Source organism: Empidonax traillii, unplaced genomic scaffold, assembly GCF_003031625.1.
Source record: "Empidonax traillii isolate 1590-97213 ecotype Southwest subspecies unplaced genomic scaffold, ASM303162v1 scaffold258:size685985, whole genome shotgun sequence".
Lineage (NCBI taxonomy): Eukaryota > Metazoa > Chordata > Aves > Passeriformes > Tyrannidae > Empidonax > Empidonax traillii.
Window position 1 is genome coordinate 437,244 of NW_020955451.1, and position 27,477 is coordinate 464,720.

At 45.8% G+C, this 27,477-nt stretch overlaps 1 protein-coding gene across 1 annotated transcript in view; it reads left to right on the top strand.

Annotated features, from left to right (window-relative positions):
- LRIG1 (leucine rich repeats and immunoglobulin like domains 1) overlaps positions 1-27,477 on the top strand; it is an 89,147-nt gene that overhangs the window by 18,424 nt on the left and 43,246 nt on the right. The window contains exons 2-3 of the mRNA XM_027889294.1: positions 19,779-19,850; positions 24,618-24,692. Coding sequence (XP_027745095.1) covers positions 19,779-19,850; positions 24,618-24,692 — 147 coding nt within the window. The remainder of the gene's footprint in view (positions 1-19,778; positions 19,851-24,617; positions 24,693-27,477) is intronic.

Genomic DNA, 27,477 nt, shown 5'->3' on the forward strand with positions numbered 1-27,477 from the left:
TCTCCGGTGTGCTTTGGCGGTGTTGGGTGCTTGCTCTGAAGTGTTTGACGTGCTGCGTCTGACGTATGGAGCTGTAACACCTCTCAGAACACATGGGGTTACCATCCACATCTGGTTTGTATCACCTTCAGTGGGTTTTATGGCAGGCTGTAGTGCTCCATCTGCACCCTTTCCCTTGCCCGGTTCTGTCCTGCAGTATCGGGAAAGTGAAATCCCAGCCTGGAAAAATCTACAAAATAGGCTGGTGTGTGAATTAATTAATATAATGGCTACTGATAGCAGTGTGCTTTGCCTGGTATTTGGCAGAAATTGGATATCTTGGCCCTTGCCTCTTCATTAGCCAGGTTTCCTAATCCCAAGCTCATTACCAAGTCCCTGGGATGTGGGGCTTTTTTGGGGGGGGAGGGACCGCCGGGTGGTGGTTTGTCAATCACCTTGATTATGTCTTTGTTCCATGCTCCCTCCAGGAATGTGCAGTATTCAGCGTGGGGGCTTGGGTCCACTGTGCAGCCCGTGACTTTTCCATCAGGAACATTGGGAGTATTTCAGATGATCTCACAAATATTTCTGAAATTTTTGTGTTGGCCCTGGGCCAATTTTTGCTTGTCTCTGATGCATAAAGTGGGTTTGAAAAAATGTTGTTTCTCCCTCTTCCCCCCATTTAAACATTTCAGGAATGTCAAGTCTTGTCAGCTTTAGCTTTGCTGGGGGAAAAAAAAAAATCCCTTGAGGAGCTTGCGGGTGTGTGTTTTATATGTGATCCCAAAACCCTGAGGGAAAGTATATGAGGGAGGGAAAGAGCAGGTCATTAACAAAAGCTTCCTTTATCCCAGACTTTAATGAGGCATTGCCATTAAATAGTAGCAACCACACAAATTCAGCCAACCTGACTTGGTTCCCTAATGTTCAGCCCCTTGGTTTATCTCGTCCTCTCGGTTTGCTGGTTCCCTGCTTTGGTCCTTGCAGGGATTTCAAAGGCAGGTAAAACTCCAAATCTGTAACATAAACCTGTTTGGTAACACAGACAAGACTCCTCATGGAATTTTTCTCCTGCAGTTACTCGTACTCTCCAGTAACCTGCATGAAAACGGGCTCAAAAAGTCTGGCTTTCTGACAATTTTTGTCTCCAGGGCTGACTAAGATTTTGATTTCTGCAGTGTTCCCATTATCTGTGTTGTGTTTTAGTATCACTCTCCTTCCCCACGCTGACTGTCCATAGTATATTTTGGGAGTGTGTGGGGCTGCCTCCTTTGCCGCAGCACTGGGACCAGGTGATCCCAAGCCAAGGGTGAGGGATGTGCATCTCTCTCCCCTTCCTGCTTCTTCCTCTGCATTCTGGCAGGAGCTCCCTGATCCTTCCCAGCCCTCTGGTCTTGTCTTGGTTTTAGGCTAATTGTGATGAAGACATGAGTCCACAGCCTTGTCTTCTTTCGGGAGCACAGCTACAAGTCTCACCCACTCCTCAGTTTTTCATGATAAATGGAGTGATCTGTTGCCTGTGATTTGTTGCCTGTGGTGTATTTATCCTCACTTGGTGAAGTAAGTGGGATGGATGCTTGGGGTTTCACAGAGCCCATCTCCTGTTTTCTAGACTCTTTTTCATGGAAGATTGCCGTGGATACCTACCCCCCAGCTTTCCTCCTGGGTTTTCCCAATGGAAGGGGTCTGTGTGCTTTGTCACAATCACCACCCCCCTATGGATACTTCTGGGGGGGCTGTTGGAGGTGGTGGGGATTTTGCCGAGCTCTGAGCTGACAGTTCCAACTCAGCCTTGTGCCTGCTGCTCTGCTGGACTTTGGAGCCCAGCTCTGGATGGGGCAGGGGGAAATCCCGAAGAAGGAGGAAATGTTTGTTTAATTCCTGACGTAGCACAAGGTTCAGTGCGAGCAGATTGTGAAACAGCGTGGATGGAGCAGGGAATGGCTTTTGCCTGTGGTTTGCAGATAATATGTGTGGAGCAGGCAGCCGACGTAGGGCTGGGGGGAACGACAGAGCAAGGTTTATTTGTTTGTGTGGTTCATTTTTAATTTAAGTAACCTTCAAAATTCCCCTTCCCTCTGAATAGTAAGTGATTTATAAAGGCCTCCCCTTATTATTTGGCCTGAAATACAGGCTGTGCTCCAGCTTTTACGATTGGGATTAATTTTTTAAGATGGGCACAGGCAGGGGGGCCGGCAGTGTGAGCCCCCCGTGTTTGCATTTCCTCTGCTGTTGAAGGGCTCCAGCTTCTCTACGTGCCTAGCTGGGGCCTGCTGCCCTTGCAGCTCTGGTGCTATAAATGAGGCAGCAATGTGTTCCCAGCTGGAAAAGGGCTGGATAATTGCTCTGGGCAGGTTTATGGTGGGGAGGTGTGAAGTGCCTGCTGTCTGTCTGCCCCCCCTGGGAGTGCATCTGCAGATGCGTTGGGAAGTGAGTGGCTGGGAAGGGGGTTGTGGGAGAAGGGATGTTTCCTCACTCTGGGGTCAGGGGAGCTCGTTAGGGAAAAAGCAGTGGTGTTCACTATTTCTGGAATCATGGAATCATAGAAATCCTAAAGGCTTGGGTCAGAAGGGACCTTAAGTCATCTAGTTCCAACCCCCCTGGCACAGGCAGGGAAACTCAGGGTCCCATCCATAGAATCATCCCTTCTCCAAAAGGATGCACGTCATGAGGTGTGGGGCTCTGGTGCCGTTGCCCACACTGAGAGCACTCACTTGGAGAATCCAGCCACACTGGGATTTCAGAGTGCATCCCTGGATTTCAAACTGCATCTGACTGAAAGAGGGTGGAAAAAAAAAAAAGGGTCGAAGGACCCATTTGCAGACTTCTCATAAATGTCCCACAGATTTCTCAGCGAAGTGCAGAGACCATTGAAGCTGGTTGGGCATACCAGAGACTTTATGAAATAGTTGGATTTGATCAACACTTCATCACACTCAGGCTGCTTGGCTCAGTCTCACCCGCCCTCTCCCCATCCCAGAGGAGGCAGGGGGGTGCAGGAGTTGGCTTTGTGCCCCTGCTGTCAACTGCATGTGTCTGTGAGGTGGGTGATGGCACATGAGGACATCTGTCAGTGCCCAAGGTAAAATTTCACACGTGTTTGGTGCCATAATAAGAGAGCAGTGGGGCTGCACCAGGTTTCTGATGTCCCTTCAGGTCTGGGGCAGCTTTTCTGCCCTCCTCCATGGTGGTGCGTGACCTGTTTGCAGGCAGCCTTGCAGAGCTTCTGTGAAGTGTCTGATTGAGATGCTACTGTGGTAAGGCTGTATTTGATGCTGTCCCATCTGTTGCTGATGCACAGGAACTGCAGATAAGCCACCTCATTGCGTGATGCTTCATTGGCCAAATTAGCCTGTTGGCCAGCATAGGGCAGTGGCAAGTGAAGGTGGAGGAATGGTCTCACTGAATACAATTGCCCTTAGTTTTATTTGTCAATAAATGTTTGGGGTGTATGCTGTCCTAAACCCCTTTGCTAATGCTTCCTGTTTGTCCTCACGTGATCGCCTGCGCTCCCTGCTCCTGGCTGTCCAGGCTTACAGGGTTTTCCTTGGGTGCAGAGGAGCTCTGACTCTGCAGACACACATACATTGACACACACACGTTTCTCTTCACCCAAGTTCTTCCCAGCCTAGAGTTGCACTGCTCATGCATTGCTTTGTGAGCCAGCAACCAATTTCATCCACAGGAGGGATATTCATTTTGGTTCTTTTTGCTAAAAACCAGGTTGCTTTTCCTGTAGAACTAAGCAGAAAACTTCAGACCTGGGTAGGAGTTTCCAGTCAATTCCATGAAGTTATCAGTAAATAGAAATGGAACACTTTCAGCAGCAGCAGCATTTCTAAAAAGTTTGCCTACAAGTGGTTTATTGATTTAGCAAATAGGTGGATAACACAGGCCTGGAGGTGTATGATGGTTAATGTGTAACCATTAAATAGACTTATTTGGGCATTTTTTATGTGTTCTCATAGCAATTAAAGCTTATAAACCTGTGGAGAGTGTTTTTATGTGGAGTAAAAGGAGAACCTTTATCCCAGAGAAGGTGTTCGTGGTAGAGGTACAGTTTATGTAATTGTGTTCATGTGACTTGACGTAAGCGTTGGTCTGCAGGAAAAGAAACTACCCAGAGCTAATTCCCAAGGCTGATTGCAGTATTCCTGAGTATTGGCTTTCCTCCCAGTAGCTGATTCAGTATATTGAATTCAGTGTCATTCGGGGGGGGGGGGGGGGGGGACATTTTATTGTGAGCCTCCCTTGCTCTAAGACGGATTTTCTGGCTCTTTCCCCTATGGGTGTGTGTTTTGTGTGTCTTGGAGCAGCTTTGGTGGTGGTGTCAAATTTGCTGAAAAAAGAGCATGAAATGGTTTCCTGCTGGCTAATGTGATGGAGCAGTAAATGTGTTCTGTAGCTCTTGAGAAGCTCTGTCCTGGTTAAAGCAATTAATTACACAGGACCCAGGCTTTGTCGGGATGTAGAAAAGCCTTGGTTTCTTCTTCTTACCTTTTCTTCCCCATACAGTGTATTTAATGGAAAGTGAAGACTGAGTGAGATGTTGAGGATTTAGTAGATGTGTATGTATATGTGTATTACATATATCAAAAGCTGTGGCTCCTCCTTTTTGACTGAAAGCAATGAAGTCTGAAACCCAGACTCATTTCCGGTATCTGCAGCAGCACCTTCTCCCCACTGGAGAATGGGCATGTTGGGGGAGAAGGGATGGGAGGGCAGCCTGGCTCAGTTTGAGGAATTGTGATTGCAGAGCTCCAGGCAAATATTGACACCAGATTTCTTGGCAGACCTGCCGGTCCTGAGGTGCCTTGGGAGTAAAAGATCCTTCACTGGTTCCTGCTGCTGCACAAAGCAGCCCCTCCTGGGGTGGTGGAAGTGGTAAATAAAGGGAGAAAAGCTCAGTGAGTGTTAGTGGTGGAGCTGAGAAATGTGATGCTAACATGGGTTTCACACAAATACTCTGGGGTCACATTGTGGGATTTCTAACAAATGGAGGGATGGTCTGACCGATGTGGAGAGGGATGGGACACCTTTGGTGTGTCTGCACTGCCAGTACAGGTACAGGTCCAAGTGCAGGACAGGCAGGCATCTGCTCTGCTCTTCTCTTTGCACCACATCTTACAAAACAAAATAAAAACCAACTGCCAGCCACAGAAAGGGAAAATTGTAAAATGCTGTTTTCCATCAGCAGTTGGCTGCCTGGGCTTTGTGCTGTGGCAAGGGTGAGCATGTGTGAGATAACCTGCTCTCTCTGCTGCAGTTCTAGAGAATACACCAGAGGATTATTAATATCAACCAGATACCTCTGCAGTACAGCTTTGTAGCATGGTCTGGACAAAAGGTTAAATCAGGCAGTCATTTGTTCAGTGTTATTTCCTATACAACGCTCTGGAGAAAGTTCAGTATCACTTAGTTAACTTTTGCAGAGCCATTTCCTGTAGGTTTTGTTAGAGAAAAGCAAGATTATGTGTTTCCAGAGTCAGTAGAGTTATTTTCCCCTATAAAATGCACTGCAATTTATTTTTATGCAATTTTCATTGGTTTGCAAAAGACTTTTGGGGGGGGAGCCTTTGCGTTTGGAAGATCTGGAAAGGTTTTTATTTCATACCTCACTTGCTGTGACAAATTGAGGAAAATGTGTTTTTGAATGTGGTGTTGCTGCAGTCTGGCCAGACTGGGAACGGGGAGCAAACGTAGCGTGTGCTCCCACAGGGCCGCGGTCGGTGGCCTGTCTGACCCAGGGTCCTGCCTCTGGTAGTGCCTGGTTTTAGGAAGGACTGAGATGACTGTGCAACTCACAGCCAAGTTGTGACCTGCCTGAAGGAGAGAAAACTATCTGTTCTCTGCAGCTGCACAGTTGTGGTGGTGACTTGCTTGGGTGTTCCTTTGTCTTGTCAGCCACACGATGTGCTGTTACCCTCTGCTCTCGTCGGGCTTGTCCCCTTTCATCTCCTCCATGACCCCTCTTGTGGGATGCCTTGGGTTCTCCATTGTGGTTCACCTCAGGATTTCTTCATCTTTTGCATGTGAAGTGCTACCTTTGTTTTCCCCCATTCCTGTCTGTGCTTAGAACAGCAGTGCTTTCCACCAGCCCTATGAACTTGTTCTGACTCCCTTGAAATGGTGACGTTGCTTATTATTATTCTCTTCATAGAGATTAATTTATGTACTCTCAAAAGGACACAGTCTGAATTCTCCAAAGCAGTGAGTACACCTGCGGCCCTCCATGTACAGTAACAAACCCTGGGAGCACCTTCTGCATTCATGTTTTCCAAATAATCACGTTTTGGAGCACGAGGCCTTGGTGTGAAGCCAAGGAGCCCTTGGCCCCGTGAGAGGTGCAGTGTGAGTAGTGAATGGTGAGCCCCTGGCACAGTGCCTGGGCTTGCAAGGACCACTCGGAAGAGTGAGAGGGTATTTCTGTTCCTGGCTGAATTGTAGTGTTAGCTTTTCTATTTTCAGTGCAGCCAGGTGGCCACCCATGTGGAGTTTCATTATGGGACTTTTTTTTTTTTTAATGTTTTTAGAGGCCATTAGGCAGTTTTAAGATGGGATCTACTTTGTAATATTCCCAAGTGAAGTGGGCTCAAAGCAAGAGGGAAGGATCTGTCTGCCTTTTAATATTTAATATTGCTGCAGAATCTGTTGTTTGATGCAGCATCTGTTCAGATTAAGGGGTTCCCTGTCCTTTGAGCTGGGACTGGAGCTCCCCTGGCCCATGCACATCTTCTGGTGAGCGGAAACTAAGATAGTTATTACAAAAATCTGATCTCAAGTGCCAAGTGGAGCAGTATAATTCCAGTAATAACAGTTGAAAGAAGAAGAAATTAGCTTATCCAAATACCTTCTGAATCCAGCAGTTTTGTAAGAGTTCTTAATTGTTTCCCATAGCAAAAGAATAGGGCAGTGTGTTCCCTTCCATCCCTTTACAACGTGGAAAGGATGAAAATCTACAGAGGCGAGAGTTTGTTCTTTGATTTAACCTTCAACATCCCCCTTCCCTTTGAATTAGCTGTGATGCTTTTAGCTGAGAAAACACGCAAATCCGAGGGAGTTCCTTGAATAATAAATCAAGGTGTCCATCCAGCAAAGTACATCATAGCCCTTTGAAGTAGATGAAAAAATACCTTCCTGATCTGAAGGATAATCGTGTGCTCAGCTTTGGCGCCTGATTGATATCGGTGCAGGGTTTGAGCTCAGCTCAAGTGACCCCCCAAGATGGAGCAGGAGCAACTGTGGGCTCATGAGCAGCTGCCTCACCTGGAACCCTATTTGCCCAGGACTCCTGAAAGGTTAAGAGACCTGAAGAGCAAAAAAACTGCAGCTACTGCAAATAGTCCTTGTCTTTAAGTCCTGCAAAGTCCTGAGATATCAGAGCTGGGAAGATTAAGCTCATTTGAAGCGCTTTCTAAAATTTTATTGGCTAGAACTTTTTCTCCTCTTGAGACTTTCCTGCGGTCTGAGTTGCCCTAATACAGAAATCTGGCTTTGTAAGTGCAAGGAGCTGAAAAATAGCACCAATAAAAACTGTAAAGCTCTCGAAGATTTTTAAAATAGTGCTTCTGTAAAGGATGTGACATTATATGTTGGGGCAGAGTGTAATAAAAATTTTTTACTAGAGCTCTTCACAACTCAGTCATAAGCTGTACAGCTGTCCCAAACTCTCCTGATAAAGCTTTTCTAGCTGTATACATCACTGTAATTGTATTGCCTCATGCATATATGGATGTGTATGTTTGTGTCTGTAACTGCCTATGTGTCTGTAAATTCACGTAGTGAAAGTCACGTACATGTGCAAGTTATTTAAGTGTGAGTATATGCTTTGTGACATTCTGCTGTATGTAAGAAACATGAAAACTGACATGTTATGGAAGGCAGCAGTAGACTTAATTTTTGCTTCAGTGACTTTGTGGTGGATTTTTTTGGGGCAGAGACTTAAGCTTCAGCTCCATCTCCTTTGGCATCCTTGCTGGTGTCCTGCTGCTGTCCCAGTGGCAAAATCTAATGCAGGAGTTGTGCCAAAAAGGTGTGAATGCTTGTTCTGATAGCATTCTACAGCACCTGAATTGTAAGGAAAGAATCTACCATGTCATACAGTATCTGACCTGCTGGCTTCCTCCTGCTGGCATGAGATTGGCCGTCGATATTTTTGGAAATTCCTGCGTCACACCTGTGCCCCTGATCTGCTGCCTCAGCCTCTTGCTACCCAGAGATGGTAATACAGCTGTCTGCCATCGAGTGATGATAGATGTGATAAAGTGAGGGTAGAGGAAGCCATCTCTGCTGTCCTCAGGCTGTGTGCAGAGAAACAAGTTTTATCGAAGAAAATAGCTTTGGTTAGGACCTAAAATAGGAAGTAAATTAACTTGAAAGTCTTTTCTGTCTTTTCATTGTCAAGTGAAAGATAGTTTCATGCTAGATGGAGTTGCTTTGTTTTGCAGCAAATGCATTATATATAGCTTGGCTTTTATTTCTCTTGATCTAGGTGGAAATGATTTCTTTTAAATGCAGCCTTTCCATCTTGAAGGTCAATTAAACCACGTTGGAGGTCAGATAAAATAAAAATGACAGAACATTTTCTTGTTGTTGTATCTATTTTTGTAATGTTACCAGTCCATGTGGTTTTATTTCTAGCATTTTGTTCCTGGGGCTTCCTCTAAGACTGAACAAACGGAATCAGTTGGATGCAGTACAGCTTCCAATTTGGGGTTAGAAATCCATTAAATTGCTTGGTGCTTTGTTGGCAGTATTGAAGTGCTTGGAATGGAAGTGCATTATGATTGGACATTGATTACTCAAAAGGAAAGAGGGTGGATGCTTGTGTAAACCACACACCTCCAGCCGGGATGGCCACCTTAGGTTTTTTTTTTTTTTTTTTGGTAGCTTAAAATCTGCCGATTTTGCCCTTAAAATGCTGTTCTTATTACAAAGAAGAACTATTTTTAAACTCGAAAGGGAGAGCTGTCTGCCATGTGTTTCTCACACCTCTGGGGGATTAGAACTGGCCTGCAACAGGCAGCACTGCCAGCCATGCCCTGCCCTTCCCTGTGGGTAACAAGTCCTTTTGATGATTTTTGGAGGTTATATACATCATTCCTTTCCACATACAAGGTCTTTGGATTTGGCCAAACGCTCACTTTCAGCCCATGGCATTGGCAAGTGCTGGGAATGTCCTTGGTCTGGTAGATTTTAAACTTGAGTAAGTTTATGGTGGGCATAGTAAGGAGACCAGTGTTGGAATTCCACTTGGACTGTTCCTGGGATCAGAGAGGGATTTATTTTGACTGTTGTCTGGGTGTTCTGTGAGACTAGAGATACTGCTGCCAGGTGGGAATAGGGGAGCAGAGCCAGGAGGGATGACCACTGCCCCTGTCCTAACAGGTACAGCTGAATTGGCTGCTTGAGCTCTGGTCCATTGCCTTGTTAAACTTCGCAGCACATCTAATGAGGTAGAGCTTAAATTCAATATATCTGCTGAGATTTTTCTTGGATGATGACACAGCAGATGCACTGAGTGGCCTACGAGGAGCAGCCACCACTGAAACAGCAGTGTTTCCAGATGGAGAACAGGACAGCTTGGTTCTTTCTGGGAAATGTCTTTAGGGATGCTTATGGACCATTATCATGAGAGCAGGGAGGTGATGCAGCCCCTCTCTGCAGGTGTGAAAAGCGTGGTCAAGTGCAGGAGAAGCAGGAGCAAGCCTGAGCAGGAAAAATCTGTGTGCTGTTTTTCCAAGACTATCCCCCCAACTTTTTGCCTGACTAGCTTTTGTGCCGCTTCCAAGCAAGCATGTTTTTGGGGGGAGATCAGCCCTTCCTGATTAACGATTAATGAGAAGAAGCAGGACAGAGTGAAACTCGGAGCAAACACAGTGGGAGTGGGTTCCTGCCCTCTCCCCACCATTAATGATTGACTGGGCTGGGCAAGGTCGTGCCCAGCTGTGCCACTGGACCAGGCAGGGCCAATCCTCACTCCCTGGGGGCTCTGCAAAGGGTGATTCCAGGTGTGGGCTGAAACATCAGGGCCTTGGTGTTCTCCCAGGGTGTGCACATGTGGTGCTGCTGGTTAATTGCACCAAAGCCTTGTGCCTGGTCGTGTATTTACTAAATTAATATTTCTGATAAACAGTGGTGTTGGAGTAGTGAAAAAAATGTTGTTTAGGCTAGTTAAGAACTCTGAGCCTACCAGAAATGCTTGCAGACATGATTGAAACCACTTGGATCCCCAAGGAGAGCAGAGCGCACTGCAATTCTGTGTTCTAGGAGAAAACTTATCTTAAAATATGGATTATTGAATTACTGACCTTGGAAGTTTTCTAAAATCATGGAAACTTCTGAACAGCGTTCAAGGAATTTCTGAATTCTCCTCCTCTCTGCACTCGACTTGCAACCCACAGCTGGATTGTGCAAAGTCATGTGGTGGGAGGGTTCAGTTGCCAGCACTCAAACATTGCTGTGGGTCTTCCCAAACATTTGAAAAAGCCAAAGGTTTTAACATGGTTTATCTGCTGTGAGTACTTGTGAAAAATTGCACAACATTCAGATGAAAATATTTGCTTTGCAGAAGGAGCCATTTTTGAAACTGTAAATAGCACTTATTTATCAGTGTAGCTCTTGTTATTAGTTAAAGGAGGCTTAGCAGTTCTAAGGTAGACATGTATAGTAAATTATATAGTTGTTAATCCTCGATAAATTGGTTTAATATGTTGAATACACAGTGGGAAACCTTAATTGAAAATGTTAGTAAAGAAGTCATGGCCTTTATTGATTTCCTGAAGAAACACAGTGGTGATGGAAGCCGGAGCAATCTGTTTTGTGAGTATTTTCTTTATGAGCTGGACTATCCAGCCATTGCTTCAGTGGTTTAAGACACAGAGTGCTTTGCCTTGTGGATGCGAAATCACACACGCAAAATAATTTCTATCAAATTAGAGAAAGGTGAGTTTGCTTGGATGCAGTGGAGCAAACAGCTTGCAGGGGTTTGGTTTTAGGGTATGTCTTTCTTATGACAGTAGTCAGCACTTTAATTAAAGCAATAAACTCAGAACAAACCCTATGGGTGTCTGGGCAGATAAAGGGTGGAGTTTTATTTGCGGGTTTAAAAAAACCCTTCCACATCCTGCTTTTCCTTCCAGCTTCTTACCTGTCACAGGTGGTAAAACAGGATTGCTCTACATGAAATTAAATACAGTTATTTTTATTTAGATGTCCGTGCCCCCTTTGAAATGTGTTTTTGCTTTGATGCAATCCTTGGAGCTGATGGCTCTGTGTGTTTTGGAGAGGAACAGTCTCCTCCAGGCGGTGCAGCTTAATAGGAGAGGCAAATAAAGTGAAAAATTGCTGCAATTAAATACTGCCTGCTCTAACCCTTGCAGGATCCCCTGCTCCCTGCACACAATACTGCCTTTGACTGGGCTACCTTGTTAGGAGCAGAGGAACGTGCAATCCTGACGGGAGGGTTTGTAGCCCCAGTGGCTGTGGGCTGTGTGGCTGCTCATGGTGTTCTTTTTAGAGGCAGAGAAGGTGTTGTTGAATACCTTGTCATTCCTGCTTCCTTTGCCCTGCCATCTTCTGTTGGTTGGAGTCCCGAACTCGCTGCTGGGAAGGGCTGTCAGTGTCCCCAGGAAAGGGGAGGGCTGTAAATACCCCCAGCCCTGAGCACTGCTGGGCCGGGAAGGGGGCGCATTGCAGGTACAAGGGCTCACAGTTCTCCTCTACCATTGAGACCACTGGGTGACTTTGAAATTACTTATGTAGATTAAGTTGAATCTAATTTTTCTGTTTTAAAATAGGAGTGTTCAGAGGAGATGATATTCCAAGAAAAAGAAAAAAGCAAACAAGAACTCCAGTTTTGCTAAGCGTATTAAAATAGGAAATGAGATCCTAGGTTTTGTCAAAACACATTTGTGTAAATCAAACGGCACCTAAAATAAGGTGACACTGCCCTGCTGAAAAAACAAGGCTGTAAAAGTTCCTTGGTGCAGATCTGGAAGCCCCAGCAGCAGTGCAGTGTTACCCCGTGCTCCTGAGGAGGACTCCTGCCTTTCCTCAGACACCAGGAGCGTGGTTGCTCTCCTGTGCTGCCTGTTGGAGCCTGGGAGTCGACAGTAATGGAAATATTTACATTTACAGCCTTGTGTGAACAGACCAGCTGTGGTGGGTGCTCACCAGGCTTAGACGTGCAGGCACCTTTATGTGCCAGAAGTGTGGTCTGTGTGTGCCCAAAGAGCTGTGAGCACAGAGTGACAGAGCAGGAAGAAGGGACAGGGCTGAAAACGTGCGCCCCTGAAAGGTTCTTAAATGCAAGACAATTCCTGAATTCCTTGAGCCATATCAACCACATGCTAAATTAAATTGTAGTCTGGCATAATGCTTCTCAGGGATGTGGTTTTCATTAGTATTCTTTGCATTTATGGCCACATGCATCTGCTGGGATCGGCGTGGTACCCATTCTTTGGGGATCATGCTGCAGGAATTTCCTTCAGATGATATCGTTGGTCATGACTGAGAGTGATTCATGGTGCAGTTTTCTTGGTGTCTGGGTGACCTGTCAAAGTTTGTCTTCACTGTCAAATTAGCTCATATTATGGCTTGAGGGTTGCCCTTAAGTTGACTCCCTTCTGCACATAAAGCCCCTTATATGAGCAGGCTGTTAACCCAAGCTAATATGATGCTGCTGCTGCTGCTAATTTGAACAAGGACATAAGTAAAGCCTGAGTGAGCACATTTTCTGAGCTGCTAACAGAACCTCTCAGTGGTGGGGCACAGCTTCACCCTCGTGGGTGCTGTCTGTCCTCCCTGTGTCTGCAGAATTTCCTTCTCTCCAAAACACTCAGAGAGCAGCGATCTGGGACATTCCCCTCTCTGGTACCCTTTGTTTTTGTTGCTCTTTCCTCCTTTTAGGATGCTTGGTGTGGGATATTTCTGTGTTCCATTTCAGAGTCTCTTGTAAGCTGGATGCTTTGCCCGGACAGGCAGCACACTGTGGTCAGGGTACAGTGTAAAAGAAAATCACAAGGGGCTCAGCTTGGGACGGAGTGGCTGGAAAGCTGCTTGGTCAAAAACGACCTGGGAGCGTTGGTTGGCAACTGCTGAACATGAGCCAGTGCATGCCCAGTGGCCAAAAAGGCCAGTGGCATCCTGTGGCCAGCAGTGATTGTCCCCCTGTGCTGGGCACTGCTGAGGCTGCACCTGAAATCCTAGGTTTGGTTTTGGACTTCTTACTACAAGACACACTGAGGTGCTGGAGTGTGTCCAGGAAAAGACAATGGAGCTGGGAAGGGGTCTGGAGCACAGATGTGATGAGGAGCAGCTGAGGAAGCTGGGGTTCCTTAGCCTGGAGAAAAGGAGGCTCAGGGGAGACCTTATCCTCTCTGCAGCTACCTGGTAGGAGGGTGTAGCCAGGTGGGGTCAGCCTCTTCTCCACGATAAGAAGCAATAGGGTGAGAGGAAATGGCAGGAGGTTTAGGTTGGATATAAAATTGTTTTTCACTTGGAAGGTGGTTAGGCATTGCAAAAAGCTGCCCAGGGAAGTGGTGGAAATACTATCCCTGGAAATGTTCAAAAAACATGTGTATGTGGCAGCTGGGGACATGGTTGACTGGTGGATATGGTAGTGCTGGGGAAATGGCCTCCGTGATCTTCAAGGTCTTTTCCAATCTCAGCAGTTCTGTGATTCCAGGTACTGCTCAGCAGTGAGTGGGAGATCACGCTTGAGGCTGAACTGCAAGATACAGTGTGGGTGCAGAGCCCTTCAGTGCAAAAGATGTATCATTTCTGCTCATTATCCTTCCTGGGGAAGGAACTTGAGGGGACTGTTGTGCTGAGTTCTGGAGCAGTAAAATGGGAGGTGAGAGTGATGAAGGCGGCAAGGGGTGAAGGAATCTGTAGGTTTATATTAGTTTAACAGGTGGATTCAAAGGAAACCCAGGAATAGTTGTGGTGGGTTGGGGGAGAGATTTCTCCAAGTCCAGGCTTTGACTGCTGGGAGTGCATCAGCCACTTCAAAGGAACCTGCAAGAAATCCTCCAGAAGGTAATTAAGGGCTGCATGTCTGGTATGTGAAAGCTCCTCCTGACTCTCATCACTGTGATGGCAACTGCCTTTAGTGGTGATCCGTTTTAGGGAGAACTGAAAAATTCCCGTTTCAGGGAAGGTGTTGCCATGCAGTGCAGATAAGGGTAGTTGGCACTAGATGCAGGAGCTGTTTGGCTGCTCCTGTCTCATGGGAGTAGAATTTGGACTTGACCTGTGCACAAGAGTAAAAATTGGACTAAAGCTGCTTCTTTCTGCCTGACAGTCCATACAACCACCTGCATCCATGAGTCTCTCTGATCGCTTAATGCTTCAGCACTAAGCCTTTTATGTCACTGCTTATGAAGACTCTGCCATCTCTGGCACCTCCCGAGCTTGTTTAGGAGAAATTTGAGTGGGATTTCTTCCCTGCACAGCTGTACACTTCTAGGATGGGCAACGTGCTCCTACTCCTCTTCCACCCCCTGGCCCCCATCCCCAAGCTAATTCAGCTGCAGCCATGCTTTTCATACCCAGTCAAGTGTGCATGGGGCCTCCGTTCCAGCGCTGTAAAGCCATCTACAAACATGTGGGAAGAGGATGGGGTCTATTCAGCAAGCTGCAGACTAGGCAGCGATCTTTCGACGGATGAGCCAGAGGAATTTCTATTGCAGGGCTCAATTGTTCTGGGCCCTCGGCTTCCTTTTGTGCTGGAGCAATGAAAACTTGTGTTATGACAATGGTTGACAAAGTGTTTTAATGAAAGCCGCAGTTGGCAATGGCAGAATTTCAAGCCATCCTCCTTTTCTCCAATGCCTGTCATCAAAAGGTGCAGAAGCACTCTTGACATAATCTTCTGCATTGACAGATAAATGGCTTTGATGTAAGGGTCGGAAACCTTCACCTCTCTGAACAGAATTCAACCATCATCATGGTGAGCAGCCACCAGGAGCCACATGTCTCAATTCCTTTGTCTGGCGAGCCAGCCACCTCTGCTTTCAAAAGAGAGGTGGCTTTTCTCTGCTCTGGTCAAGTTTCCAAAGCAGAGCCAAAAGCTGTACATGAGCTCCCAGTCTGCCCTGCACTTTGGCCAGGGAGGTAGGATTGGCATCTCATGGTTCAGAGAACTGTCTGATGCCTCCTCACTGGCAAGCAGGACTCTCTTTGTGACAGCATTATTACTTTTAGGAGGTAGTTTGAAGGCAGGCTACATATCTGGTTATTTACCAAGGCTTTCTTTTCAGTCTCTTCAGTGTTCAGTGATCCACAGTGCCAGTTTCACAATGCCAACTGAAGGCAAACACTGCTTTCTTGTTTAGAGACTGGAATGGCTGAACAGACAGAACAGGGGCCTTCCCATATTGATTTAACAGGCTCTCAGTTCCTGATCATGGGCATCTTAGTGACAAGAGGGGAAAACCCTGCATTGTTGGATTAGCCAATACAAGGAAGACTTGAAGTATGTAATGGATAAATAATATGCAGAGCACTTCTCATGCCATTAAGTCAGAATAAAGTTAAAAAAACCACAAACTCTCCCAGTTTAGTAGAAGCTGATCTGAAAAAAAACCCAACTGAATGTTAAGGGCTACTCAAGTTGGTGCTCTGCTTTACGTTCTCTGCCTGCTGCAGAAGCTTCTGACCTTTGTAGGATGCTTCCCTGAACTCGCAACTCAGGCTCTTTTCCCAGATTTATATTGGTTGAATTCTGTTTTCTTTCCACAGTTGCCTTGGAGGGATCAAAATATCCTCCCATGAGTAATTCAGTAGAAACATGTACCCGTGCAGAGGAGCAGGGAAAGCACTGGGCACTCTTGTGTGGGTATGCCCACCTTTGGGCCCGGCTTAACCCTGTGTGTAGGTGCCAGGAAATGGGCAGAACACACCCCAAAGACGTGGGCTCTTGGGACTGGCATAAAACACTGTGGGTGATGCTTTATAAACCGCCACTTTGAAGAGATGCCCAGGACGTGAGATAGCTCAGATGGTTTAGAGGAGTGCTGATTTGGGAAGGGACAGGGGTTTGGCCTTGGGTGTTGATGGCTTTGATGAAGATGTCCTTGAAGGAGACATTTTGGAATACTGATGGCAGAAACATTTGTTCAGTGATCCACTGGGCTGCTGCGTGGCATCATCCCAAGGGGCTCCTCAAGAAGGAATGCATTCTGTGCTACGGGAGAGCAGTAAATGTGACAGCTTTCAGCAGTGGGACAGCTGTGCTCCCACTGGCATCTCCACTCAGCTTGGAGAGACCAGACTGGTGGGAATGTTACAACCCCTGCAGTGCTTGGTGCACTGCTGTACACTTGGGACCCACGCTTAGGGTTGGGGGAGCATCGTGTGCACCCATGACCTCGAGTTTTGAGTTCCCTTCTTTATTTGCATTGCTGGAGCCCAACCAAGACTGAGGCCTCATTTCATCAGCATCGGGCAAACCAAGACAATACCTGCCTCAATTTTATTTACAGTTTAAATAGACAAGACAGACAAAGGGTGGCTGTGGAAACAAAAGCTCCAGAGAGGTGATGTGACATGACCCGGTCACACAGCAGGAGATTAAGAGAGCCAGGAATAGACGGAGGTTTCCTGACTCCCAATGATCTATCTATTGGAGCACGTTAATTCTTTCTCTCACTTAAATGCTGTGACTTGCATGCCAAATACTGCCTAGCGAGGGAATCAGAGTTCTGGGAAACACATCCTTTGATTGCTAATGCTTCAAGCTGGAAAATCTTGGGTATTTTGATGTAAGTTTTAAAGTACAGCTAGTGTCAGAGAACCAGTAAACTTTATTTTGGCGTATCTTATGTAATTTCAAGTCTCATACTTATTTTGTACTGACTGTATTTCTAGCTTTCATTTCCCCACTGATTTCTGAGCAGTATATCGTGTGTTTGGTGAGGACAGTTGGTGGTCAGGGTGGGTAGAGCGGGGAGAGCTGAAGACTTGGGCATACAAGAAGTTGGAGTTCACCTGCATTTCTGCAGCAACCACTGAAATGTTTGTTGCTGGAGCAACAGAACATGGCTGTGCTGTCTGAAGAGCCAGCTACTTGTGCAGTGACTTAGGTGTTCAAACTTGAATGGCAGGAACAATAATCAGAAAGTCATTTTGGATGATGGTAAACTGTGGCTGTGAAATCCCTCAATTTATGAAGACTCTTGTTTTTTTTCACTTGTGAACTGAGTTTCATGTCAGCGTCCCTCAGTTCCTGAGCTCTGGCTAAGCCAGGGATCTGGTCCTTTTGACAAGTGTAGGGATGATCACTTTGCTGCTTTTGATTCTTGGGGTTTTTTATCTTCATAAAATAGCCCCTCAGCCTATTGTAGAGAAACGTGTTGAGGAGAAATACATAACCTTAAAAAGTCTGGCTGCAATAAAGGCATAGAAATACATGAAAACAGATGGATTCATGCATGGTCATGTCCACAGTTGTATTTCCCTCTTACAGTTTGTCACTAGTATTTCTGTGTCAGCTTGGTCTTTATTGTGTTGAGCCTATAGGATGTTACCTGTTGCATTTTCTCTTTTTGCCTGTGGATCAGGCAAGGACAAGCTCCAACTTGATCTTGCTGTGTGGTTTAAAAAAAAAAAAAAAGTAGTAATGTAATCTGTGGGCAAATTGCACTTTAATTCGTAATTGTGCTATGAATATGGACTTGGCTTTCAAACGCACTCCGAGTTTAAACTGCAGTTTGACTTTTATTTAGATAAATGCCTTTGAGTTCATAGTGAAATGGATATCTGCTGTAGGCTGGTATTGATTTAAAGGTCTCTTGAGTGTTTTAAAAGACAGTAGGGGCTTACAGGACAGCATATTTTAAACTGAGATGCTTGGTTAGGTTTTACACTCCCATATAGCTTCAGTTCTAGATTCTGTTAAGAGCCAGCCTGGGTTGTTGATTTGTGGAGCCTTCTTCCACAGCAGCTATTGGCAAAAAAATGGAACATTTGGGGCAAGATGCAAGGAGCTGTCTGCTCTGAAATGGGGAACAGCATGATCACGAGAGCTCTCAAATGATTCCTTCGTGCAGGGGAACGCTTTGAGGACTTCCCATAAATGCATTATAAGAGAGCCGGTGATCAATATCTGCTTTTTAGCTTGAAGGAGGTGTTGATAACTTCATGCTAGTTATGCAAAGTTGGTAAGCTTTGTAGCCTTTCAGGTCTTGGTGTTTGGTTGCTGTGGGCCTAAGTTTCTCTCTTCATTCCCACAGAGGGCAGGGGATTGGCACGAGTGGTTCAAGCAGGTGGTTTCTATCAGTGCTGTTCTGCCCTTTTTTTTTGTGTGTGCCTCAGCTCTTGTGTCATGTGCCTCGTGTTCAGTGGGTGCCTGGGTGACTTAGGTCCTGTTTACCTGTTTGGGTTCCAGACCTGCTTGCATTCTGTGGGCACAGTTTTAAAGCAAAGGAAAAACACAAACCAGGGGAGATTGGCTGGTTTTCTAGTCAGACTGGCTTGGTGGTTTGAATAAGCAGCTCAGTGTTTGAAGGCTTATCTAAAATCAGGCCGTGAATCTTTTGGGTTGTGTTCAGAGGTGCAGTAAGAGGGTGTAACCTCCCTGCAGAGGAGACAGGAGGGATGAATTTTACCCACGGTAATATCCTAGAGCAGGGTGTGGAGCAGAGCAAAATTAAAGAAGGTCCCCCTCACAATTTCCTTACAATTTACTGTGGTTGCTTTTCTACTACCGCCCATCAATTTGCCTCCTCCCTCTTTAGATTACACTCTCACAGAAACATGCCAGCACCGCATACATCATTTAATTAAACCACTTGTTACTTTCCACATCATTAGTCACTGGGTCTTAATTGATCTGTGTTCTGGTTAGTCCCTGACTGCAGGTTTGACCTGTCCTGTATGGTGTGCTTGTCTTGGAGGGAAGACTCTGCTGTTCAGCATATGGTGCTAAAGCAGAGCATGGCAAAGCTCTCGCTTGTTGTTTTTGGAGCTGGTACTTTATTTGCATTATTTTGGCTGTTTGCTAGCCCTAGCAATCCTTGCAGTGCGCTCCCTCTCGAAGCATGGTGAGCTCTGGATGTGTTTCCAGTCGGGGGTGTCCTGTGAGGTTGGTCTGCTCTACCATCAGCCTGTTTTCAGATAATAGAGCACGACCCATTTGCCATCCATCAGTGAAGTGCTAGAATGTGATTGAGATTTGGGCTGTTGGGTAGTTGGAAAGTGTTGTTTGAAGTTGTTGAGGACCAAAGCCTGTACTGCTTCTTGGCTGAAAGCTGTATTTGCTAATTAGAAAAACAGTTACGGATATACTAATAATATAACTTGTTAGAAAATGTAGTATATATTATATGTTTACACGTAGGAGATGTCTATATGTGCACATTTTGTGTGTAACACAGTGTTATGAAAAAAATACTTCATGTGAATATAGCTGTAAAATATTTAGTGGAAGGTTTGTTGATTGTTTCAGTTCAGACTTCAATTTGTCAGGAAATATCCTATTCATCTGTGATTAGTTTTGTGGTTGTGAATAATCAATAGTAAAATAATAAATGTAATTGTGTAATACGAAGATAAATTAAAACCACAGTAATCTAATGCAAAGGAGGAAAAAGCTTAGGGAGAGCTAGATAACATTTCTGTCGTGGAACTAAACTCACTCTGGTACTCAGCAGGAAAGTGCTGCTTTGGCATTTAAGTTCTCTTTAAAAAAAAGAAACCCAAGCCCTCCCAGTGTAGTCCAGAATAATTAAGATGATTGTGTTTTGCTGAGCAGGAGAACTGCAGTTTGCTGATCCCACTGTCTTTTATTTTAACAGAAACCTGAGCTACAACAAGTTGACTGAGATTGATCCTTCTGCCTTTGCAGAGCTGTCGAACCTGCAGGAAGTGTGAGTATTCCTTCAAAGGCTTGAATTGTATTTTGCCAGGGCAGCTTGTGGGCCAGAGGGAAATTTTATCTCATTTCCTAAGACAGCACCTTCCTTTAGCTAACTTGAATGAGGTCTGACTCGGTGTGGAGGGTGTTTTTTATTTATTTGTGCTGTTATTTTTTTTAAAACTAATCAATTAGCAGAACACAACATTCCAATTAAAACAGCAGAGCTGTTATTGGAAATCATTGGAGTTTGCCTCCCTCAGTCTTGTGCAATGCTCCCAGGGAGCAGTTCAGCCAACACACCTGAACATACACACAAAGCTCCTTGCTGAAAGGATAACCCTGAAGCAAGGCAGAACAGCCTGGATTGTGATACCTGATGCCAACCTAGCCCAAATCTCCCAGGAAACAAAGGTGTAGTGTAGAGGATAACAAAGCACTTAACTGTGTCTCCTCCTTTCTCAGACATTTGTGTTCCTTCTGGAACCAGAACAAATTCTGTTTGAAGTCTGCCAGGACAGGCTAGAACAGCAGAGCTGTCTTCTGCTCTGGTGGGGAAGAGAAGGAGCTGGTGAAGGTCTGAGTGGCTCTGCCAGATCCCCCTTGCTGGCAAAATAAACCTTTTTTGGGGAGAATCTCAGGATTTCCAAGCTCCTGATCTGTGTAGAGGTTCAGCAGTTGCACTCACAGAGTCAGCCATTCACAGGATTCCTGGAGCTCCGATTTTGGGTTTGGAAAAACGAAAGTGACTGAAATTGCAGGCATTGGGTTGAGGTAATGAGCTCGTGTTTGACTGGTGAATCGCTGGCATACTTGAGGTTTGGGCTCTGTTTGAAGAGCTACTGATGCCTCATGGGAAACTGAAAAAACATTTCCTTTCAGAAACAATACTGTGCTGTGTGTGTATCGTGCGTTTTCTCTTGTCATCTGTCGGTTTTCATTAAGTGTTGGCTCTGGGGCTCAAGGAGGGGCCAGATCCTGTGATTCTTAAATAGGCAGAAGGGAGAACTCTGCCTGACTGATGCCAGATTGGAGTATGGGGATTATTGTAGCATCTTTCCCCTGACCTGTTTGTCACTGGCTCCCCTGCTTACAGTAATAGCAGGGACTTGCTAGGAATCGTGACTAAGTTAGGAATATGCATCAGGAGTGACCAGCGCTCTGAAATCAGTTCCTCATGATCATCCTCAGAGAGAAAGTGATGCAGGTCAGCAAAATGCTGCCTAGAGTATCTGTTTTCTCAACTTCTCTTTAAACCGTGGAAAGCTTTAAATTACTCTGGGCTTGAAGAAGAGAATTGCAGCCCTGATCCCATGAGACTTCAGAATTATCCTAACATCACTGTGGCTTAGCAATAGCTTTCATTCGTGGAAGCGCCTGAAGGCACGAGACTTCAGGGGAGTGGGGTGGGAAATGTGCATGGCTGCTGATTCCTCAGGGAGGGAACTCCCTTGGGCAAAGTGCTGCACTGAACAGTTGGACACTATAAAAAGGTGTTGGGGTTTTGGGGGAGGTAATGCAGCCCACAAAGTAATGGTGCAGATGAGAGCTGCTTGCTGTGTCAGAAAGGCAGAGTGAGGGAGCAGGGAGAGAGCATAGGGCTGAGTAGGAAGGAAAGGGAGCAGTCAGAAATGGGAGACTGGAAGGGAGGCAGAGGTCTGGAGCAGAGCCTGGAAGGCAGGCTCTGGAAAGTGTGAGGGAGAAGCTCTATTAAAAGCCCTATCTACCAATCTTGGTTGCTTTTCAATAACAGCTAAACCACAGACCACTGAAATAAACTTCATTTCACAAGAAGAACCACATCTGTATTGCCAGAGCATCTCCTTTCTGAGTTGTTTTTTTTTTTTTTTTTAAGCACTTTACAAACATTCATGAAATAAGCATCATGCTGTGGCATGTCCTGAGAACAAGTCAGTGTTTTGCTGTGCATGCTGTGCTGGGCAAACCAAGGCACCCTCAGGGAAAGAGATTGCCCCAAATAATAGATGCATTGATAAGACCTGAAACCTCCCATGATGCTTCAAACATGGAGTCTGTGGTTCCTGAGCATTACACGAGGCTTAAAACTCTGTGTGGCTCTCTGTGTTAATAATTAGTGTGATATATTTTGAAAACTTTCCCCTGATTTTAAGAAAATCTCTGCAGACCAAAAGATTTAAACTTCATAGCTTATCTTGGATGCTCTGTTGTGCTTTACTGAGATTGTGATGAAGTAATAGCAGAACTTTCCCTACACTTTTCCCTTTCCTTGGGTTTAGGCAGTTGTTTGTGTGGTTTGCTTTGGTGGCCTTTTTGTGGTTTGAGAAGCTTTTCTTTCCATTAAAGCTTTAAGTCTGTGTAGGATGAAATTTAGTGTCTCAAAGTGGCACAAAACCCTGTCATCCCACGTGCTGTGAAGTAATTGGTGGAAGCTCGGGGGGTGTGCTGGGATGGGATGTTGCTTTCCTTCAGGACACCTGTGCTTTCTCTCATCTCTATTGGTGGCTTCCTCTGATGACAGTCCCTGGGGTACATCCATTCTTGCACCTTGATTAAAAGGGTGGGATGGCAGGTGCTGCTGTGGGGTAGGCCCTGTGGCCCTTTCTGGGGTTTCCTCGGGTCATGTGGATCACGGGATCCACCGAAGTGATGGCTGTGTGGCTCTGAGGTTTTCCAACTTCGTTTGTAACAAAGAAGGTAGTAACTGTGCTAAAATTCCTCTCCAAACAACTCACCTTTTATTTTCTAAAGTGCCTTTCACCGAAAGCTCTGGAGAGCTGTGCTATTTTTGAGCAGGCTCCATTTCAGTTTGACACCAGCCTGGCAACTGGACTGTAAATATTTTATACGGGTGGCCCCCCCTCCTCCTCTGCCTCAGCATCCAGAGGCAGCGGGTTTGTGTCGTCAAAGGCGAGGGCTGGGGAAGAGAAAGGAGACTGAAAGTTTGAATTTTTTGAGCCTGGCTGTTCTGGTTTGAAGATTTTTCCTTTTTTTTCTTTTTTTCTTTTTTTTTTTTTTTTAAACTCCTTTACACGGGAGAAGGGGAAGATGAGCGGGAAATCCCAAGCAAATACCGAACTTGGCTGCCTCCTCTATGTCAGCAACTGGTGCCTGTGAGCCAAGAGAGAAAACGAGGTGGGAGAACCACTTCTGACTGACTCCTGACATGACAGGAGGCTGATATACGAATATCACACTTATGTCAGAGGAGGGTTTGACCAGTTGTTAGATGCTGGTTGGTGTCGGAGCTGCTTAACCAGACTTGACCCAGGCTAGCAGGGGGTGGACCTAATTCTCCTCCTTCTCCCGTGGCTTTCCAAAAGATGCTCAGTTAGATGTTCATGAAGACATGGCACAAATAAGCATTTTAATGCTCTTTCCAGCTTGCTTTGTACCTTTGGAACCTCTAGACCTTGCTGTAATATGAGCAAGAGTGATCTTTTAGTTGCAGAGTGGAGCTCCTTGCTGAACTGCAATGCATCTGGCTGGCTTTTTTTCCCCCTTACATTTTAAGGCATGGGCATAATGTCAGAGGCAGAGCCGAGCCTGAGGAAAGCTTTTATCCCAGCAGTGCCTGGAACTCCTCGTGAAATCAAATATCTTGCCTCCTCTCAGAGGAGCCAGAAGGGAAGCTCTGGGATGCATGTACCACTGCCCTCTCCCACCTGCCAAAAATAGTTTGAAAGGAAAGAAGAGGAACAAAAACCCAGCAGCATAATTTAGGGCTGCCCCAGCTCGTGCCCGTGGCTTAGCACACCTCAGCTGTGCAGCTACAGGGTGCTCTGCTGCTTGCACCCAGACTGTGATCTTTCCAAGATTCCCTGAGGAAGGGGAGCAGTTTGAAGGCCAGTAGTGGCTGATGGATGGGATCAGAGGTGGCTGGGGGTCCGGAGGAGCCCCCGTGTGCCTCCCACCTCAGCCTGGCTGGGGCTTGGCTTTAATGGCTTCAGCATGTGGTGGTGAGGGGGGAGTGGGGAACGTGGCTGAGAAATTAGGTAATTTTCAAGCAGCCAGACAAGCGGCTGTTACAGTAATTAATTGACTAATTCACCATACAAACAAGGGCTCTTTAAACCAAGGAAGAGCCGGTCACATGGCAAGGATCTGTTTTCAGTCAGAAAAACACTTCAAACATTAGGCCATTGAAGGGGACCTTTTTTGTGCTGGTGTTTGCAGGAGTGGGAGGTCTGTGATTCCATGACCCTGGGGAGCTGCACTGTGCTCCCCAGCTGGATACAGCAGGTCCCCTGTTTTTGGTGGCATTACTGTGTTTTGTGTGTATGCTGCTGGCTTTGTGGGGAAAAATCCCTGTGGGATTTCCAGAGGTTTTCCTGGTGTGGAGAGGATGCTGCCTGAGGCTGGTACTCTCTTGTGCTCCCAGGCCCTGACCTGGCATGGAGGGGCAAGTGAGGTTTGCTGCTTGGGGAGGGGGTTAAATCCATGTCCTGAGGCAGTGGGACCCATGGCTGTAGGTGCCAACAGTCCCTGTGTCAGGCTTGCCTCTGTGATGAGTGGAAACTTGGGGCGTATGGAGGGCTGGGGCACAGTGCCTTCCTGAGTGGCACTTCAAGGGAATGGGTGGAAGGGGGCGGGGGGGAAAGCCTTGCTTTTATAAAGACACCACTGTGGGACCACTGGTGGTGGCTCTCACGCATTAGTCCCAGACAAATGTCATTTCTGCCCAAATGTCCTGTTCCTGGGGACGTGGGGGGCTGGATGAGAGGGTGCCACGGCCATCCCCTGCTCCCATAGGTTTGGTCACAGGCTGCTTGCTTTAGCCACTCATTTCTGTTTGTTGCAGGCGCCTGGACAACAACGAGCTGACCACCATTCCCTCCCTGGGATCTGCTGCTCCCGGCGTCCGCTCCCTCCACCTGTAAGTCACTGCAGCCTCCCTCGGCTTTGGGCTCTCTGGGGGTGGGTTTAGCTGCCTCTGAGAGTTTCCTGTGTGTCACCCTCATTCCTGCTGAGTCTAGATTTCACAAACAGGCTGTTGGCACCTTGATTAAGAAATCTCATCTGGAGCAGTGCGATTTGCATGAGGTTGGGCCCCATTAATGTTGTTCATGTGGTCAGTGGTAACTTACATCAGTAAACTCCACATGTTGGTTGCATATTGAATAAAACTTTTATTTTCTTCATCTGCCTTTGGGTTTCAACCATTATGTCATTCTTGTGCTATTAAAGGAGTATGTAATTTTACCTTTTCTTTATTGTTCTTTTTTTCTCCCTGGCCCCGCTCTGATCATTTCTTCTTTTCTCTTAAAACCAGAGACTATTCACATCTTAATCTTTCAGGGAACTCATTCCAGACCTGTTTTTATGGTCTCTTTCAACTCTTTTTTTAAAATTTTCTTTTGAGAGAACAGTGATTGTAAAACTAGATTCCAGCAGAAGGTTTGAAGTTCCTAACTGTGGTGGTGTAGATGACCACAGAAGCGTTAGGCACCTGAGAGCCATTGTGTACCTTCCACAAGGATCTTGGGTTGATGGCGCTGCTGAAGGGAATAAAAACATTATAATATCAAACTATTTAGTACCCTAAGAGTGTGGATTTCTGAAAGTATTTTTGCATGTGTCTGCTTGTAATGCACACCGAGAAGGAATTTTGCTGAGGTATGCATGATACCTCCCAAGTTCCTGGGAAGGGGAAGTGTTTATGGCTAATGGGGACTTCAGCAAAGTGCTAGAGCTGTTCAAGTGATGGCTTCCAGCCTGCAGTGTACACCTGCAGGCAGGTATCCATATTTACCATGGATTTGCTACTTTTTTTTGTAGTGGAAAATACCTGTCACCACACCACCAGGTGATTGGCTTCTCATGCTCAAAGGGCTCTGACTTACTCTTGAGACAACCTTGATCTGTACATTCCTGTCACTTAAATCAAGGACAGAATTAAGTGAACTGGCACTCTTCCTGCTCTTCCATTAGGCAGTGTTAAAATATGCAGAAGAGAACAACTCCTTCACTGCCTTAATTCAGTTAAAGGATCTCAGCTTCAAATTGGTGTCCATCTCTCACTCCTGGCATGAAGTGAGTTTAGCTTTTGTTTGAGATAGGGTGCCTTTGATCTGGTTTTTGGGAATACCGTGTTCCTGCAGAGCTTACCAAGAGCCACAGTGCTCCTCTGCTATCATCAGTGCTGGATCCAGCAAGCATCTCTGTTGGATGCATAAATAACCACTTCACCTCCTGGGCACAGGGCTGGATTGTGTCTCCGCAGTTATCGGGCCTGCCAAATGTCACATGGAGTTGGTGTGAAACCATCTTGTTTGGTTTCTGCCCCTTGCCACCGCCTCTCCCTGCTTCTTGTGACCCCATGTGCAGTCTGGGTGCGTGGTCTGGGGGCTGCAGGGCAGGGTGGTGCCTCCCCTGACATGAGAAGGCATCTGCCTGCCACTCGATCTGAGCTCACCGTGCTGCTGCATAACCCTGCGTGTCGTGCATGGGGATTCAAAAAAGAGCTCTAGAAATCTGATTTGTGGGTGGAAAGCTTGCACAGAATTTACCATCCAGGATATAGTTTTAGGCCCCCCAAGATCGGCTTTTCTTTCTCACGAAGTCTATAAACGATCTGAGTTTCACAAGCCCCTGTTGTTATTTTTGCTATTAATTTAGCCCTTGGCAAAGGACCAAATTGCTGGAGCTTTGGGTTTTTTATTCCTGAAATGAAATGAGCAGTTTGGAAGGGAGAGAATAATCACTGGTGGAAGGCAGTAGATTTACAGCTCCTCTGAAATTTCAGAGTGGTGCAGAAGGAAGGGGAAGGTACAAAGCCAAGTGATAAAAGGACGGTATTCTAAACAGACCTGCTTAGTATCACTTTCCAGAAATCTGTTTTGTTCTTCTCAGCTGCTACACATAAATAACTCTGATAGTGGGATTTGTAATGCTGCTGTCATACCTCTGCAAGAAGGATCTCTTTGTTTAGCTTGTTTCAGAGAATACCACTTTTTTTCCCCCCCTTGCCTTTCCTTTTAATTTTTATCAGAGGTAAAAATAACTTGAAAGATGTTTTAAAGTACCTGCTTCAATCGATGTTGCTGACTAACTCACACTGGAATGATTTGCTGAGGAAGTGAAGCTTTCTCCATCCTTGGGAGTCTTTAAATCAATTGGATGGCTTCCTAAAAGATGCTCCTTTAATTCAACTCCAGGTTAATGGGCTTGATAAGCAAATTGGTGGGTAAAGTTATTTAGCCTTGTGTGATGTAAGGAATCAGATTATATGGTCATACTGGTTTCTTCTGGCCTTCAAATCTGTGAAGTAATAATTGGAGAGGATGCCAAACCAAACCCAGAGTGAAGACTCATAATGAAGACTTGTGTACTGAGAAACTGGTTTGTGTTTGAGTGTATAGTGTTACAGTGTATTCTTACTGCTGAAGAAAAATAAATACATTTCCTTTTTTTTATTTCAGTGTTTAGAAATGTGTGAAGTGTGTTTACCTCACAAACCTCTGAAGTAGGTTTTGTATATTGCATGTGGTTAAGTATTTCCAAAGGGCTGTTAATGTATTATAAAAGCAAGAGTTGTATATTTGTCACTCAAAACAGTCCTTTTGAATGAGTTACTTCATCTCCTGCTCTTCCTAAACAGGGGAAGAGACTTTTTCTCTTTTTGGGTAGGTGGGAGAGAAATCTGCCATACTGCCAAACTC